The sequence below is a fragment of the Corythoichthys intestinalis genome, chromosome 17 (assembly GCF_030265065.1).
Source record: "Corythoichthys intestinalis isolate RoL2023-P3 chromosome 17, ASM3026506v1, whole genome shotgun sequence".
Lineage (NCBI taxonomy): Eukaryota > Metazoa > Chordata > Actinopteri > Syngnathiformes > Syngnathidae > Corythoichthys > Corythoichthys intestinalis.
Window position 1 is genome coordinate 7,814,950 of NC_080411.1, and position 18,709 is coordinate 7,833,658.

The following is an 18,709-nucleotide window of genomic DNA, read 5'->3' on the forward strand; positions in this document are numbered from 1 at the left end:
ATTCTTTAAAAATCAAACAAAGTGATTTTCTTTTTTTTTTCCACATTCTGTCTCTCATGGTTGAGGTTTACCCATGTTGACAACAACAGGCCTCTCTAATACTTTCAAGTGGGAGAACTTGCACAGTTAGTGGTTGACTAAATACTTATTTGCCCCACTGTATATATGTAACATTGAAATGTACAGTGGTATGGAAAAGTATCTGAACCTTTTGGAATTTCTCACATTTCTGCATAAAATCACTATCAAATGTGATCTGATCTTTGTCAAAATCACACAGATGTAAAAACAGTGTCTGCTCTAACTAAAACCACCTAAACATTTATAGGTTTTCATATTTTAATGAAGATATCATTCAAAAAATGACAGAAGGGGGAAAAATAAGTAAGTGAACCCTTTGTCCAAGGAGACTTAAAGATCAATTGAAACCAATTTTTACTCAACAATTTCAGTCAGGTTTGTGCCCAATCACTGATGAGTGGTTTAGAGCTGCCCTGCCCACTATAAAACACTCACCTGGTAAGAATTCTCTTGGCACTGTTGCTTCTCTCCCAAGGAGTGGCCGTCAACCAAAGATGACACCAAAAGTTCAGCACAGAATACTCAGACAGATAAAAGAGAACCCTAGAGTGTCTGCTAAAGACTTACAGAATTTATGGGCACATTCCAATATCTCATCAATTATATATAAAACTATGGCCAAGAATGGTGTTCATGGGAGGACTCCACGGAGAAAGCCACAGCTGTCTAAAAAAATATTGTTGCTCATATAATGTTCGCAAAAAGGCACTTAGACACTCCAGAGAAGTTTTGGCAGAATATTTTGTGGACTGATGAAACCAAAGTTGAATTGTTTGGGAGTAACACACAATGCCATGTGTGGAGGAAAAATGGAACAGCTCACCAACATCAACACCGCTTTCCCACTGTGAAGGATTGTGGAGGGACCATTGTGATTTAGGGCCCTTTTGCTGCCTCAGGCCCTGGACAACTTGCAATCATTAATGGAAGAATGAATTCAAAAGTTCATCAGGATGTTTTGCAGGAAAACCTGAGGCTGTCTGTCAGACAGTTAAAGGTAAAAAGAGGATGGATGCTGAAACAAGACAGCAACACCAAAACACAGAAGTAAATCAACTTCAGAATGGTTTTAGAAGAACAAAATACACATTCTGGAGTGGCCAAGTCAACATCCTTACTTCAACCCCTTTGATATGCTGTGGCATGACCTAAAAACAGTGATTCATGCCAGACATCCCAGGAATCTGACTGAACTACAGCAGTTTTGTAGTGAAGAATGGGCCAAGATTAGTCCTGGTCAATGTGCCAGACTGATCTGCAGCTACAAGAAGCGTCTGGTTGAAGTCATTGCTGCCAAAGAGGGGGCCACAAAATACTAAATGTGATGGTTCACTTACTTTATTTTCCTCCTTCTGTCATTGTTTGCATATTATCCTCATTAAAACATGAAAACCTATAAATGTTTGGAACGTTGAGTTAAAGAAGACACTGTTTTTTCATCTGTGTGATTTTGTCAAAGATCAGATCACATTTGATGGTGATTTTATGCAGAAATGTGAGAAATTCCAAAAGGTTCAGATACTTTTTCATACCAATGTAGTTGATATGTCAGAAGAGATTCAGGAACTGTGTTGGCGCCCCCTACACTAGATGTTGCCTGAGGCAACTGTCCAGCTGAGGGTCGACACTGCATATAACACACTTCAACCAGGCACGCTGCCATTTCAATCTATATCATGCAAGATGAAACTAGGGCTGCAGCTATTGAATATTTTAGTAATCGACTGGAAATTCTATCGATTAATCGAGTAATCGGATAAAACAAATATATTTTTAGGTGAAGAGCAATTCTAAATATACATGAGAAAACAAGACATTTCATCTAATCTTGAACCATTTTCAGTCAATCAATGTCTTTATTTTCTAGAATAAAAAAAAGACTAATTCACTGCTTCCACTCAAAAACCTTTAGATCTAATTGAAAAAAAAAATCTGTCTCTCTCTCTCTCTCTCTCTCTCTCTCTCTCTCTCTCTCTCTCTCTCTCTTTATATATATATATATATATTTATATATATTTATATATATATATATATATATAAATGCTGTTACGCTTCATAACACACATCACTTAAAAGTTAGGATTTTTTCCCATGTGTTTCAATTGAATTTCTATTTGTGTTAAGCCATTTTTAAGCTCTAGTTAAGTTTTAAGTTAGTCTAAACTGTAAGTCCTGATAGGATTTTGAGTTTTTGCAGTGTTCAAAATAAATGTATTATACAGGCTGTATTGGAACACGTTAGGGACCAGTGCTACTTGGTGTTTTATCCAGCAATGACTACTGAGCTAAAATTGATAGTTAGCATTATCGAGTTTTTATTTTACGCCCTCATCACTCCACAATGCTATGTTATGTTAAAGCCTGTATGTAAGACGCGTTAGCCACGCATCGAAAGTAGTCATATTTAATAGAAACCTAGCCCTCCGCAGGGCGAACGTTACTTGAGCTAGTGAAAGTAACGTTAATCTTATTTATTAGCGGTTAGCGCTCCTTATCAGCGCTTAGCGCTCTACTGCTTTAGGTTGGCGGCTTTTTACTAACGCTGCCCAGACACGGCCTAGTCTGTCATTGTGCATCTAGTTCAACATACATGTTATCTCTATGAGACTCATCAGACGCTACCTGCTACCAACGTAGCATAGTGCGGGCTAGTATTTAGCAACGTCGGCGTCGTTTGTAGCGGCTGTCGGCTGCAGTAAGTTTTTTTTTTTTTGCTTCTTCCTCTACGCACGTGAAATCAGCGCGTTGTCCCGCATTAAAAGTAGTCCGAGCAAAACGTGATGCTTAGAGCTGTCAAAATAAACGATTACTCGAGGTGAATAAAATTACTCGGATCAGTTTTTAAACTCGAGTTGCTCGAGTATTCGTTTCAGCTCTAGATGAAACGGTTTAAAATCTTGGAAAATGACTTTTTTAAGTAAATCTGTGTAAAGCTTTCTTTCCACCCGTGTGTGTTTTCAGCAACAACCATTTCTACACTAAAGAAACACTAAAGAATAGTGCTATAGTGGAAATGGAATTCTTCCCATATCATATGGAGATGGAGATCTGGGTCGTGGCTCACAATGAACTGGGATCTGTAGAGTCTGAACATCTAAAACAAGATGCTATCAGTTTTGGTAAGATCTTGAATAACAATGTTTAGCATGGCTCTGCTATTACATTATTTATCATAATTACTGTTTTGAAAAATCTTTTGCGGGGGAATATTATGACTCAGGAGATGAATACCAGCTGATACACCTGTGCTAAATTCAGTTATTTGTCATGATTTGGAAAGGCCCATATTTGTTAATGTTGGTTGATGTTGGTTAAGGCAAAAAATGCAAAGGAACTGTCTGTTGTTTGTAAACCATTGTCTTGTGGCAAAGATCTGGGATATATTCGGGCTGCTTTCACGATGCCAATCATTTTAGCGCTGTAGTCTGGTGTAGGAGTGTGCCATCTTAGGCACCCCACGATTCGATTCGATTCCATTACGATTCAGGTTGCTACTAAGCCTTTCGGAATATGCAATAATTTCATATATCGCACGGTAAATATAAATGAAGGCGATAATTTTTCCGCTGCGATTTATCACCTCGCGTGCACCTGCATGCACGCGTGCGGCTGACGTGCTGTTAAAAGTTCGGCTTCCTTGTTGTACGCAAAATGCATTTATTTCTGTTTTTAGTTTAGTGCAGGTGGAGAAAAAAAAAAGAAGGTGAAACTTACCATTGAAATGAAAATGTGATGTGATGTGATAGCAAAATATAAGCATGGTGTGTGCATCCATGAACTGGGTCGTAGAATGCCGATCTCGGCCGGCGGTCCCCCTCCGTTCGCCAGTCTTTATAAGTTAAGGTGACAGTTCTTATTGTGGTACCATCGCCTAAGAAATCGCCAACTTCGTCAGGTTTCAAATCATTTATTCCATCAACTCGCCGAGTGTCCACTGCTGTTTACGCCAAAATTGAAACAGAAAGTAAAATAGTGCTCTCCTGCTCACCGTCAGCCCCGCGGTGCGTTCAGGTACAGCAAAAAAAGTCCGCCACATTAGAAGCCGATTCGTTACATTATTACAGGTACTGCACTGTAATATTGTTATTATTGCTATCATTATATTATTGTTACTCTGATTTTTATTCATATTTTATTTGTTTTGCTTTTTGTAATTGCTATTTGCAATAGTAACAGCAGTATTTATTAAGGATGTAGTGTGGGTTTTTGGGCTGTGGAACTAATTATTGGAATTATAATGTATTCTTATGGGAAAATCCTGCTCGACATACGACCATTTCGACTTACAAACAAGCTCCTGGAACGAATTAACTTCGTATGTAGTACCACTGTGTTACACATGGAACGCCATAGCAGAAGCTATGAGGGAAAACGTTTTCATTTCCCCAGATGCTTAGATTATTAAGTGGAATTTTATTTTTCTTAAAAAACACATTTTATTTCTTCTGTGTTTCTGTGCAGTATTAATATTGTTGTCTTTTACTTAAAAGAGGCATGGTCTATTGTTTTTAGTTGTGATTTCCTAAAACGTATTTTTGAATTCAAGAGTAAACATTTATTGCGTTTAAATGGGTGTACATGATCTATTAATATATACTGTATTCTCACAGTGTTATTGTTTTTGTTTTGTTTTTTAAATTGGGGGGTGCAATAATGTCGCATATCGCAATAATTTAGGAAATTATCGCACACTAAAATTTGTTATCGCGACAGGCCTAGTTGCTACGATTCGATTCTTGAACGATGATCACGGTATTGACGATGATCACGATTATCACGATTATCGATGCATCGTACATTACTAATTAATAAAGTAGACAAACACATTTTTGCCCACTATTTATTTAAAATATCCTAATGCTTCAACAGGAACGATGAAAACATGCCCATACAATAAAAAGCTGCCCTTAAGCTGCTTTTTAATTTATTCATTTTTTTTACAAGAAAGTGCAAAAACATTAACCATTTTAAAAGGAGTACTTATTTCTCTCAACAATACAATAAAATTTACACAGGTGGAATGAATTCCACATTTTCTGGAAAAAAAGTGTCTTTAGAAATAAGACTTCTTTTAACCAATGTACTTTGTTTTCACAGATTTCTGTACTGTTTCACATGTTTGTAGTGTTACCGCTGTACTTAATCATGGTTTTACACATTCTGCATATGAAATACACATTAGCGAATTAGCTAAATAGCTTAGCGCTCGGCGCTAACTCTTAACATCTCAAAAACAACAACAATAAAGGCTAAATAGTACAGGAGCGTTCGTTTACTCACCTCTTATGGATGTACACGGGTCTTAGCGACACACTTAGGACATTTTTTAATTGAAATGGCTTAAAACTAAAGATGTCCCGATCGATCGGGATGCCGATCGATCGGGTCCGATCACGTCATTTTCAAAGTATCGGAATTGGAATATTGAATATTTCAATTTTTAAAAAATTGTTTTTTTTTTAATATATAGTATCTATTTTTTAATTAAATCGTTTTCTAATTGTATTTAACGTTACAGACAAAATGTCTTACACACCCCAGAGTCTTTAGTTTTGGCTTAAAGTAGGGCTGTCACATTTAACAGTTAATGACAGTAATTAATTTTTTTTGGATTAACCACGTTAAAATATTTAACGCAAGTAACGCATGCGCTGCACGACCCACTCACGCATTGTCGCAATCTATAATAGCACCGATTTACATATACATAGAGCTAAAAGGCAGCGTAAAATGAGTAGAGTGAATTTTGGCAGTCTTTGGAGCCTTTTTTTAATTGGCTAAAGCATGGGTGTCCAAACCTGTCCGCAAGGGCCGCTGTGGGTCCTGGTTTTTGTTCTTACTAATCGAGCACAGACAGTTTAACCAATGAAGTTTGTGCTAAAACAAGCAGCACCTGACAGCAATCAACTGATGACACTTGTGAGACACCAGATTGGTGAAAAGATGTCATCTTGTTTTGTAGGAATGAAATCCAGCACCCACTGCGGCCCTATGTGGAATAGTTTGGACACCACTGGGCTAAGGCCTTAAAATCCCTAACTCAGCAATTAGAAATATCATGCGAAAGCAATGTGGGGAAGAAAGGAAGTAGTTGATCTTTTTCTTTACACCCTATGTTATGTCCCAACGCAGAGAAGATATATCAATTGGTGCCACTAGGCACAGTCATGGTTTCACTTCCCATCGTGCATTTGGGCAGAACAGTTAAATGGCTACAGTATCATTTACTGAAAGCTCAACAAATACACTAGATGGTAATATTTAGTCACAATATAAAAAGTCACATTTATCCTTTAAGAATTACAAGTCTTTCTATCCGTGGATCCCACTCACAGAAAGAATGTTAATAATGTAAATGCCATCTTGAGGATTTATTGTCATAATTAACAAATACAGTACTTATGTACTGTATGTTGAATGAATATATTCGTCCAAGATTTATACATTTTTTTCTTAATGCATTGCCAAAATGTAAATGATCGGGGAAAATTATCGGGAATGATTTGAATTGAATCGGGAGCAAAAAAAAGCAATCGGCTCGGGAAATATCTGGATCGGCAGATACTCAAACTAAAACGATCGGGATCGGATCGGGAGCAAAAAAACATGATCGGAACAACCCTACTTAAAACTATTGCTGCACATCCGAAAGACAAGAAGCAACGAACTATCTCTCTTCCCCTCTTGCTCTGAAAAATAACTTGCGCAGGGTTGCGCATCTGTCCCTGCCTACACAAATATATTTTCCAGTCTTTTAAAAAGGAGTAAATCTCTCTCTCAGTAACCAGCATCATCCATCTTAACGTGCGTGCGCCCGTCAACGGTGCCCGGGCGGCAGACGTGTCTTGAATTTCGGTCTGCTACGAGCGGCTGCCATAAAGTTATGAGGGAAAATAATCGTTTTTGAACCTTTATGAATCGTAATCGAATCGTCACGTGTCGACTCGCGATGCATGTAATAATCGATTTTTTTGGAACTCCTCTAATGAATACTGTTGCTTTTGTTACAGCTAAAACAGACCCTCCATTAGATGTCACAGCCATTTCTGAAACTCCACTTCCCAGTTCCCTTCTCATAAGATGGACTCATCCAATTGCTGAAGAATATGTTAAATTGAAATACGAGATCAGGTACTGCCAAAATGGATCTCACATTTGGACTATGGTGAGTATGTCTTCCGTGACAGAGCCTAGAATCATTGCATGGGATCAATGTAACAAAAGGTTTACAGGTTTGAGTTGATTTCTTTTTTCTTTTTTTTTTTTAAATTTCATTTAGGAACCTGATGTTGAAGAGATTACTGAAGACATAACGTCCTTCAGACTCCAAAAACTACAACCTGACACAGTTTATATCACTCAAGTTCGTTGTAAACATTTTATGGAGGGCTCTGGCTACTGGAGCAACTGGAGTGCCAATGTTACTCAGAAAACACCTGAATACAGTTAGTGTCATGGGAGATGGTTTAGCACAAGTGTATTCAACTAAAATTTAAAATGTTTTTTTGGGGAAAAATCTTATTATTTTATAGCAAAAGAATATTTCTTTTAACCATGTTTTAAATATGATTTCTTATAGAACTTTTGTTTTATCTCTCCGTTTGTATAGGACCAACAAGTAAACCGCGTTTGTGGAAGATCGTTACGGAAGGTGAACGCATAAATGAGCGACAGGTGACGTTTATTTGTAAGGTATGTTCTATGACTTTACGGCTGCAGTGGTTGACAAAAAGTATGCCACTGGATATGTTTACGTGGACAAAATTTCCTCAATTCGGTTAGTAGTCGGATTAAAATTATGATCGGATGCACTGTTTTCATGGGCACTAAAAACATTAGGACTGCTGTGTTCATACGCCGGAACGTCAGCCAAACCAAATTTACCGTACTCAGATTGGTGCTGCCTTCATCTAGTTTCACGTTTTTTTGTACGCGATCATAATAACGTACTGTACACATTTATAAAAGTTTTATTTAAACCAAGTCTTCGCTAAAATGTTGAGTCACAAACAAAAACTTTCTTTTCTTGTTGTTGTAGATGAGTTGATATGACTAGTATAATGACTAGGGATGGGAATTGATAGGATTTTTACGATTACGATTCCATTATCGATATTGCTTAACGATTCGATTCTCTTATCGATTCTAATTTGGGGGAAAAGAACAAACGTTTTGATTGGCATCGAGTTTGTTTAATCAGAACTCACAACCTTACAAACTCACAACGAAATCAAAAGAGGCCCAAAGCCTCACTGTTAACTGTGGCAATAAGTGGCAAATACACAAGAATGTGTAACATTTTACTGAAACATTTATCTAATAGAAATAAAAAATATTGGTATATATTGGCAGATAGGTTGTTGTTCTGCCTTTGGCAATATGTGTTAAAGCAGGGGTCCCCAAACTTTCCTGTGAGGGCCCTTCCCTTCTCTGATGAGGGGCCGGGGTCAGTTTGTAACAGAAAAAGTGTGACGATTGCAGAAGTGCATAAATGTAAAAAATTATTGTTTTTCAGAAAGCCACAATCAAATAACCCTTTCTGGATTCTTCACGGAATGAAAGTAAATAAAATAAAAATAATAATATAATAATAATAATTAATAATAAAAACACTATTAATTAAATAGATAATAACCAAATAACCCTCTCTGAATTCTTCAAGGAAAAAGGCCAGGAAATAAATAACACGATTGAGACAAAAAAAAAAATTCAAAATGGCCGGACCAAATGTGGAGGCGGGCCGTATTTGGGCCGCGGGCCGCAGTTTGGGCACCCGAAGAAATGCCGCATCCGAGCGACTGAGCGAGCGAAGTGAGAGAGGGAAACACTTCTACGAGCCTACGTTCTTTGTTAATATCTACAGAGGCAACGCCTTTATGTATCATCTTTTGTGTTGTTGTTGTTGTGTTTCCACTCGCGATCGGACACTTAAATCCAGTTGTGTAGTGGTTTGAACGATGTGCTAATGCTAGCGAACGAATGCTAACCATACTGTTATTAGCAGCTAATCATCGCTGATTTACGTTGATGCAAATCTGTTTGTTATTGGGGACGAAATTGATTTGTTTCATTTCTATTCTTAGTTTCACTCTTCAAGTGATGGTTGAATAAAGTCAGCAATTTCTTCTACATTGTCATTTGGGAGTTTAGCTAGCTGTATAGCCAGAACTGAGCCTTAGCCTCTCTGTGAGGACAGCGCAGTCGTATTCCCTCCCGATGCAGTTATCTCCACCTTGCAATGACTGCAAGTCGCTTTGTTGTAATTTTTCCTCATGAAGTGAAGACACGCTTTTGAGCGTTTGAACCTACGTGCTGTCATTTTTATGTTTATGGCTGCAATGCTCGTCCTTACCTGTCGTAACCTTTCATTTTCACACTCTTTCCTGGTGAAGTGTAGTCAAACTTTGGAGCGAGTGGCTCTTGGCGCCATGCTAGTTTGATGCGTCTGGACAACAAGACACGTCACGACGCAATACGCGTCTTTAGGAATCGTTAAAGGGATCGTTAAGGCTTTTTCATTGTGATGTCGAGGCCTCGAGACACTCGGAACCGGTTCCGAATTGGAATCGGATTTCGATTCCCATCCCTAATAATGACTAGGTTTTTTTTCCCATGCAAAAAACCAATATGAAATCAATGTCTGCTATTTTTATTTTTATTTTTGCTATGACAACAAAAGCACATGAATAGGACCACTCGTAATTACCAATGTGGTAAGGTTTCTTTTTCCCCACAGCATGTAAAGGCAGCATGACCAAATTTGCTGGAAAAAGGAGAAGCCATACTGACTTCATACTCACTTCCCTGACATCGCTCCGCCCATCTGGTCATTAAACGTTAGCGTTATTAGATGGTTTTTCCAGTTGTCCCGCAATCAAGTCTTTCAACAATTTTAAGATCTTTTAATTTCTCCAGCAACGTGTTCGTCACAGATACAGACAAGTTTAGTCTTGCGCAAGTTGCGCCGACCATGTATTCCACTCGCTCTGCTTGTACTGGCTTCTGGGAATAACAGAAACGCGTGGACTGATGTCACAAGTAGGGACCGTTTGTTCCAAAATTTTGGAATAAAGTGTTCTGCATGAACCACCCCTCTCGTTCTGGATCGGGTTAAAATATTCCAAATTGGGTGTGCACATGAAGTATTTTTATTCTGGCAGGCTTTAATCTGAATAAAAGTGTCCATGTAAACGTACCCACTGATGTTAATATTGTTGGATGTAGGGATGAAAGAAATTGTATGCCTCAGATTTGCTTTATGACGAGAATATTTTGCGTTATATCTATATTGAAATCTGTATATACAAAATACAGGTAGTTCCCGGGTTACGACGTACCCGATTTACGTGATTTCGACTTTATGAAGCTGGAATCTGTTTTTTTTTTTTTTTTCTAGTAATGGTGACTTTTTTTTTGTGATGCATGCTTTTATTTTGGCGCAGGGAGCGTAGAGCTGGTAGTACTTCCGCACGCGAGTAACAGCGCATTTACACACGAAGAAGAACGTATTTGCGCACATGCAAACACGAAGAAGCGAGTTGCGCAGTATGAAAAGAGGGCAAAGATGACAGCTGGAAGCCTGCGTGCACATTTGTTGTTTGTGAAGCATCCACAGAGGCAACACCAGTATATAACACCTTTTGTACCGTTTATTATGCGTTTTAAATTATGGTCGAATACCTGCGGCCAGTTTATGTGATTGTTTTTGATGATGTGCGGACACTCACAGATACATGCTAATCGTTTGTGTAGATTCATAGACTTCACTATCTGTTGAAGGGACTCAGGGCCTATTTTAAAAAACTTAAAATTAAAATATTTTCAAATCCAAAGCCGCTAGCGACCTAAAACCAGAACAGGCATATATTAGTCTCCATGAGCAGTGGCATAAAAAAAAATTGTCGTTCCATCATAAATTCTTGATTAATCATTTTTCATATAAGTATAGCAAAACTTAAAATGGCTATAAAATTCTTAGATTTTATGCTAGGTGCACAAAAATCACCAAATGCAGAGATAATCACCTATAATTTCAGGATCAAAAGCAATATTTAGCAGCGAGAAATAGCAACTTAAATGTCATGTGTAGGGATGAAAAATCCAACATTGCAGCAGTCACAAAACAGAGCTTTTTAAGTTGAAAATTCTTGTAAATAAATGGTTAAATCTTGGAATTTCTATAGAAATGAACTTAAAGCAGTCCTGATTCTTGATTAAAAGAAAAAAACGGAAAGTTATCGTTCATTTTACGGGAATATTTCAAGTAAGCGTTACGGTAATGTGTAATCCAACATGGCGGCCGTCACCAAACTGAGAGCTTTTTAAGTTGAAAAATCTTGAAAATAAATGCTTAAATTGCAGAATGTGTATGGATATGAACGTAAAAAAGTATAGATTCTTGGTTAAAAGCAACAACCCCCCCCCCCAAAAAAAACCAAAACAGGCAGTTTATTATTCATTTTACGTAAATATTTTAAGCAAAAGTTAGGGTATTGTGTAATCCAACATGGCGGCAGTCACCAAACGAGGGTTTTAAGTTAAAAATTTTTGTAAATAAATGCTTAAATCATGGAATTTCTATATATATGAACGTAAAACAGTCTAGATTCTTGGTTAAAAGCAAAAAACAGCCAGGTATCATTTCACGTAAATATTACAAGCCAAAGTTACACTAGTTTTATCTATTGATTTTTTAAAAAATCACGTTTTAAAGTGCATGCATGGTGCGATTTAATATAATAATTAGAATCCTCACCAAATCACTCTTGAGACACTTCTGCTTGCTTGGATGCAGTAAAACCTTCGTCCTATTTCCACCTAAATCCGGCGTTAGAGCCCACCGTGTGTTTGGGTTAATTACAGTGAAAGCCATCTCAACGCTCTGCCTCGGTCGGCCCCCTACGGGAAGGCGTGGCGCAATGTCTGTGGGAGCTGTCATGTCAACTGATGGTGGAGTCTATGCTAGATTGTTATTGCTGTCTCAGCAGCTAGTTATAAACGCAAATTTGAATTGCTGTTATTGAAGCTGACACTGATTTAATTTCATTTTTATTTTAGTTTCATTCTGCAATTGTTAATGTCATGAGCTGTTGAATAAAGTCAGCAAACCACACGGATGTCTGACGTCGTCATTTCGGAGCTTAGCTCGCTGTCTAGCAAGGACTTAGCGCCAACATCTTGGCAAGGACAGTACAATGATGTTTAATACAGTGGATAGTTATTTTGAGATTTAGGGGGTATTTCAGGGTACTTAAATGTTAATTCTGACCTACGCAGAAATTTGGGTTATGTCGCCAGCGTAGGAACGGAACTCGTTCGTAACCCGGGGACACACTTGCAAGAAATTGGTGGTAAACTGTGAAATGAAATGTTTAAAAACTTCATCCTATAATTATGTCCAATCTGTTACTTGACAGAATCCTGTGTCTTCAAATGGAAAGATAAATAGCTTCAACATAAAGATCCGAACCCGAAACAGTGGAAATACGCCATGGGAAAGTATACTCACCAACTGGTCAAGGGCAGACAGCTCCCCTAGCCAGAATTTCATTGCCTTAAAACAGATAATCCTCCCTGACACCTCACCTGCGGTAGTTAATGTCACTGCCATCAATTCTATGGGGGAGTCTCCAGTGGCGTCACTGCGCATTCCAGAGAAAGGACGTGGTAAGTGGTTGGATGATTTCAACAGATTTCTGTTACATATATGTGTAATACAGGCAATAAAATCAAATATTGAACTGCTGTATTGTATTTGAGCAACTCAAATGCAGAGGTGGGTATAAAATTGTTAAATTTACTCCGTTACAATGACAAATTTGACCTGACAATAAGCTGACACCCACCAAATTTGACACGAAAACAGCATTTGTTTATAGATACGCCGCACTGGACTATAAACCGCAACTGTCCTCACTGTAATATGGGATAGTTAAACCTAAAGATACAAACCGATAAGACTTTATTTGACCGCGGCATCATGAGACTGTCATAAAAACAAATGAATCACCATGAATCTTTGAACCAATTGATTGCAAAGCTTCATTGCTTCAAAAGTGCCATTGTTGATGTCAGAAGATTGTGATTAATTTAAAAGATTAATTACCGCCCGTTAACGCGATAATTTTGACAGCCCTAATAATAAGTACAAGTCTTGAATGTTTCAATCCAGAACTAAATATTTAATTTATACCTTAAATATATATGTAAGATCTGCATTTATATCTAAAATATATATGTTAAATCCTACATATAAATATTAAATCCAAATATTACATGTAAATCTAAAATATAAATCCTAAATATAAATCTTAAATTTAAATCCTATATTCAAAATGTAAATCTTAAATATAGACTGTATCTCAAATGTAAATCTTAAATCTAAATCCTAAATCTTGAAACGGGTAAAACTAAATATTTAGCTAATATGCAAATATGAGCTGCTCCAACTTTTATTTTGTTACTTCCGGTCATCAGTCATGTGAATTTACATATTACATAAATATTTAGTTTCACCCGTTTTAAGATTTAGGATTTAGATTTCACATTTATATTTACATTTACGATTTGAGATTTAGATTTAAGATTTATATTTAAGATATATAGTTAAGATTTAGATTTAAGATATATATTTAAGATTTAGATTTAACATATAGATTTAAGATTTATATTTAAGACTTATATTTAAAATTTATATTTAAGATTTAGATTTACATTTAAGATTTAGATTCAAGATTTAAATTAGTTATGGATTTAAACATTTAAGTCTAATACTTATTATTTCAAAATAAATATTTAAATTTCCAAATATAATTTGTATATGTGCAAAAAAAAAAAAGTGACTCTACAATTTTTACACTACATTTTAAACACTGACGTGGCGCTAAATGTGAGAAAATTTTGTCGTAATTTTCAGCACGTGTTGCTTCACAAACAGCGTGCCATAGTGTTTGTGCTGGTCTAGTATTTAATAGTAATAGGATTTTACCCCACAAATCAAGCTGCTTTCGTGTTGTGTTTTTTGTTATACCTAAAATTTCACACTATGTCTTTCAGAGCTCGACCCTGTGAAGGCGCTCGAGGCGTACCCACAAGAAGGCCAACTTTTAGTAAGATGGCGTCCTCCTAACAATACACTTGTTTCAGTATATGTGGTGGAGTGGGTTAATGCTAATGGCATAGACTGGCAGAGGGAAAACAAAAACACCCGACAAACTACAATAAAAGGTAACTCCCTTTAAATATATTTTTCCCTTTTGCAATATGCCAAATTGTAGCATTTTAACACTCATTTAAAATTGTGAGTCATTTGATTCAATAAAAGGGATCACCCCTCAATCTATGCAATTAAAATAGTAAGAAAATTTTCAAAAACAAAATTTATGTTCATTCATTGTAACAGTGATCCATGATTGATCTTTTTGTTTCCACCACATAGGCCATTTGGAGAAGTTTGTTGGCTACAACATATCTGTGTATCCATTATACTCTGGGTGGACTGGAAAACCTACAAGAGTGCAAGCTTATCTTGAGGAAGGGGGTAAGGCTGCTTGCTCTTCATGTCTTTAAATGTTTATTGACGAAAATGCCAAGTGGAATCACTACAGATCATGTAAAAAAAAGATCAAGTTTGCTTTTTAATTCAGAGTGTGTAGATAGGGTGGCAAGGTGTCATTCACGTGATGAAAGTACAGTCATGTGAAAACTAGGGCTGTCAAACGATTAAAAATTTTTAATCGAGTTAATTACAGCTTAAAAATTAATTAATTGTAATTAATCGCAATTCAAACCATCTATAAAATAGGCCATATTTTTCTGTAAATTATTGCTGGAATGAAAAGACAAGACACAAGATGGATATATACAGTCAACATAAGGTACATAAGTACTGTATTTGTTTATTATAACAATATATCAACAAGATGGCATTAACATTTTTAACATTCTCTTAAAGCGATCCATGGATAGAAAAACTTGTCGTTCTTAAAAGATAAATGTTAGTACAAATTATAGAAATTTTATTTTAAAACCCCTCTAAATGTTTTCGTTTAATTAAAATTTGTAAAATTTTCAATAAAAAAAATAAACTAGTAGCTCGCCATTGTTGATGTCACTACACCAAGCTCACTCCCCAAACCCATAAAATCATTTGGACCCAAGCGCCAGCAGAGGGCGCCAAACAACAAAAAACAAGTAACAAGCGGCCATTACACTTCTGTCATTTTAATCTGAGCTGGGCATGTGCGTTAATTGCGTCAAATATTTTAACGTGATTAATCAAAAAAATTAATTACCGCCCGTTAACGCGATAATATTTAAAGCCCTAGTGAAAACATTAGGACACCCCATTAATTATTCAGTACTTTATTAAGAAATGTTCAAATATCAATGTCTGATCTTGTTTTTCTTTATCTCTGGAAAAAAAAGTGACTTAATTGCAGGTAAACAACAAAAATTAACATTGTTTTATTCATTAAACCAAATATATATACAAAAATGCACATTCTAACTGAGGAAAAAGTTAGGACACCCTACCATCTAATGGCTAGTGTTACCCCTCTTTGCATAAGCGGATTTTAAGAGGGGGGCAGGCCCCCCCTGGTGTCCGAAATTTGTCATTGCATGTAATTGACTTTCCTATATATATATATAAAAGTTGTTAAGCAATAAAACTGCAACAAAAATGAATGAAATGAACAAAAAATAAATTTTTTATAATGGGTCAAAATTATTTTTTGAGCACCTTCGATGGTCATTTGCTTTGCATATAATTTTCAAAAAATAAAAAATAAGGAAAAAATATTTTTTTAAATGATTTTTTTCTTTGATCGAAAATATTTTTTATTGATTGAAGCAACTTTTTGGGGGATTGAATGATTTGCATTCCAAAAATATTTCTATGATTGATTTTTTCTTTTTTTTTTTTTGATTGAAGTGATTTTCTTTTTGAAAATCTATATATTTTTTGAAGCAACTTTTTTTTTGACTGAATAATAAAAACAAAAATGTCCTAGCCAAAATGTGGCCCAAAAACAAATCAACATTACTTCAATCGAAAAAGTTGCTTCAATTAAAAAAAAACTTGACTTTAATAACAATAAAAAATATATATATTTAATCAGTCAAAGAAAAATAGCTTTCACATGCATTTTTTTTTTTTGTTTCAAATTTATTTTTGCATTCAAACAAATTTTTTAAATTGAATTATTTTATTTTATATAATATTTTATTTTTGGTTGAATAATAAAGACACAAATCTCCACATACATAATTGTTGACTGGGGTAACTGCATTGGCACGACACCGGTGGGCGTACCATATTCAATGGATGACGGTCTTGGCGAAAAGTATTGCCTAAGCAACCTGATTTAGAATTCCCCTCAACAAAGATGGGAAAAAACGCTCATTGTCAACTTATTTTTATAAATATTCTATGCCCCTTTGGCTGAAATAACGTCAGTGAGACGCTTTTTACGCTTTTTGTAGCCTCTTTGACATCGGTTTGCCATGTGGCAAAAAAAAAAAAAAAAATGCCACATGGCAAAAAAAAAAAAAAATAGCCACATGGCAAAAAAATGCCACATGCCAAAATTCATTTTGCCACATTGCAAAAAAAATGCCACATGGCAAAATCCATTTTGCCACATGGCAAATACCACTTTTGGTTCTCGCTATCGTTCCTGTTTTTCGTTTCCTCTGACTCTCATTTGCTGTTTTTTTGCTGTGGATTACTTTTTGTTGGATTAAAGAACCAACACATAAAGAGCGGCGTGAGAGTTTTTCGTCGCCGCTGTCCAGCGGTGAGTGAGGAAGACTGAAGAGAGGAGAGCGTCGGGCTGAGGGCTTTTTGCGTTTTGGAATCTACACTTACAATATACATAATTTTAAACAATTTATGTGTGTAACAGTGCAGAAATTAGGTATTTGGTCAAAAACAAACGTTAACTCAATCCTTTGTAATGTAGCTTCAGTCCAATATTTTGCTGTTATTGTATCCTGACATTTTTGTGTGTGCCTTAATTTTACTCAAGCATATAGAAACAAATTTATTTTGGTTATATTTTCTGGTCTATTGTTTTTTATTACAGCTCCTTTGGCCGGCCCTTCTGTCCGACTGAATGGCAAACCAGGACGAAATAAAGCAGAGCTCATGTGGAATGAAATTCCCCCTGAAACACGGCGAGGCTTCATTACAAACTACACAATTTTCTATTCAAGCGGGACTGAACAGGGTATGTACAGGATCTGTAATGGCTTCAGTTTTGAACATTTCTTCCTAATTGTATCCTTAAGAACTGAAAAGGTGCATTATATTTGCTGTGGACTGAAAATTTGGGGATATGACATCAAAATAATTAATATGAGACAAGAGAATAACATTCTCTAATGTCGTCAGTCACATTTTTCGTTGAACTTTTTGTCAGGGAAGCTCAAGTTTGAACTCCAAGACAAGTATTAACTCGATAGCTCAATGAGAAATGAATCACATTCAACCATGGATTGCTTTGCTTCGAAGGCTTTATCAGCAAGAGCTCTTGAGTACAAAATGATGTGACCCAGCCAGCAGCTGTGATCACCCAGAAAGTACGAAGAAGTACAATAGAGGCTGGACATTTATACTGTTGAAAGGGCGGTGCCGAAGCCCACCGTGAAACCAAACTTACTAAAAAACGAAACTCATCATCTCACAAACCTGGGTATTTTTCCATACAAAAACATCTTTGAGCTGAGACCTTGAGCACTGGTCCCGGCTAGAACGAAGATAAGCTTAGTCTGATAAAACACAGTTGCTCATTGTATTCATTCAGGGCATATTGGAAAACGAGAACATAACAGTCCATATTTGGGCATATTGTGAAGGCTATGGGAAGGCACACTCAAACAGGTTCTCTACGCTACAATGTTCTCATGCAAGCATAATAAAAGCATACAAAATATAATGTATAATGGTTGTGTTTTAAGCATGAATAAAGTTCTCTCACACTGTTGTTTACAGAGATATCCGTTATTTTGAGGAAGCATCTAACGGGATGCTCAACACGCTAAAGTTGATACTAGAGATGTCCCGATCAATCGGGTCTGATCACGTCATTTTTAAAGTATCGGAATCGGCAAAAAAATATCGGCCATGCCTTTTTAAAATATATATATATTTTTTTTAATTAAATCGTTTTCTAATTGTATTTAACGTTACAGACATAATATGTTTCACTCTTCCAGAGTCTTTAGTTTAGGCTTAAGGTAGGGTTATCAAATTTATCCTAATAATGGCGGTAATTAATTTTTATAAAAATGTTAAGGTAGGGTTATCAAATTTATCCTAATAACGGCGGTAATTAATTTTTTAAAAAATGTATCACGTTAAAATATTTAACGCAATTAATGCATGTGCTGCACGACCCACCCACGCATTGTCGCACTCAATCTGTAATGGCGCCGTTTTACCTATATAGCGATTAAAAGGCAGCGTAAAATGAGTAGAGTGAATTTTGGCAGCCTTTGGAGCCTTTTTTTAATTGGCTAAAGCCTTACAATCCCTCTCCCTACGATTAGAAATATCATGGGAAGCAATGTGGGGAAGCAAGGTAGCAATTGATCTTTTTCTTAACACCTTATGTTATTTCCCAAC

The 18,709-nt window shown here is 36.2% G+C and overlaps 1 protein-coding gene across 1 annotated transcript in view; it reads left to right on the plus strand.

The window, feature by feature from the left end:
* The window catches only part of il6st (interleukin 6 cytokine family signal transduce), a 37,903-nt gene that overhangs the window by 11,159 nt on the left and 8,035 nt on the right, over window positions 1–18,709 (plus strand). Inside the window, exons 5-12 of the mRNA XM_057818879.1 lie at window positions 3,043–3,200; window positions 7,092–7,246; window positions 7,361–7,526; window positions 7,691–7,773; window positions 12,498–12,747; window positions 14,137–14,307; window positions 14,519–14,620; window positions 17,169–17,312. Of these exons, the coding sequence (XP_057674862.1) occupies window positions 3,043–3,200; window positions 7,092–7,246; window positions 7,361–7,526; window positions 7,691–7,773; window positions 12,498–12,747; window positions 14,137–14,307; window positions 14,519–14,620; window positions 17,169–17,312 (1,229 nt within the window). The remainder of the gene's footprint in view (window positions 1–3,042; window positions 3,201–7,091; window positions 7,247–7,360; window positions 7,527–7,690; window positions 7,774–12,497; window positions 12,748–14,136; window positions 14,308–14,518; window positions 14,621–17,168; window positions 17,313–18,709) is intronic.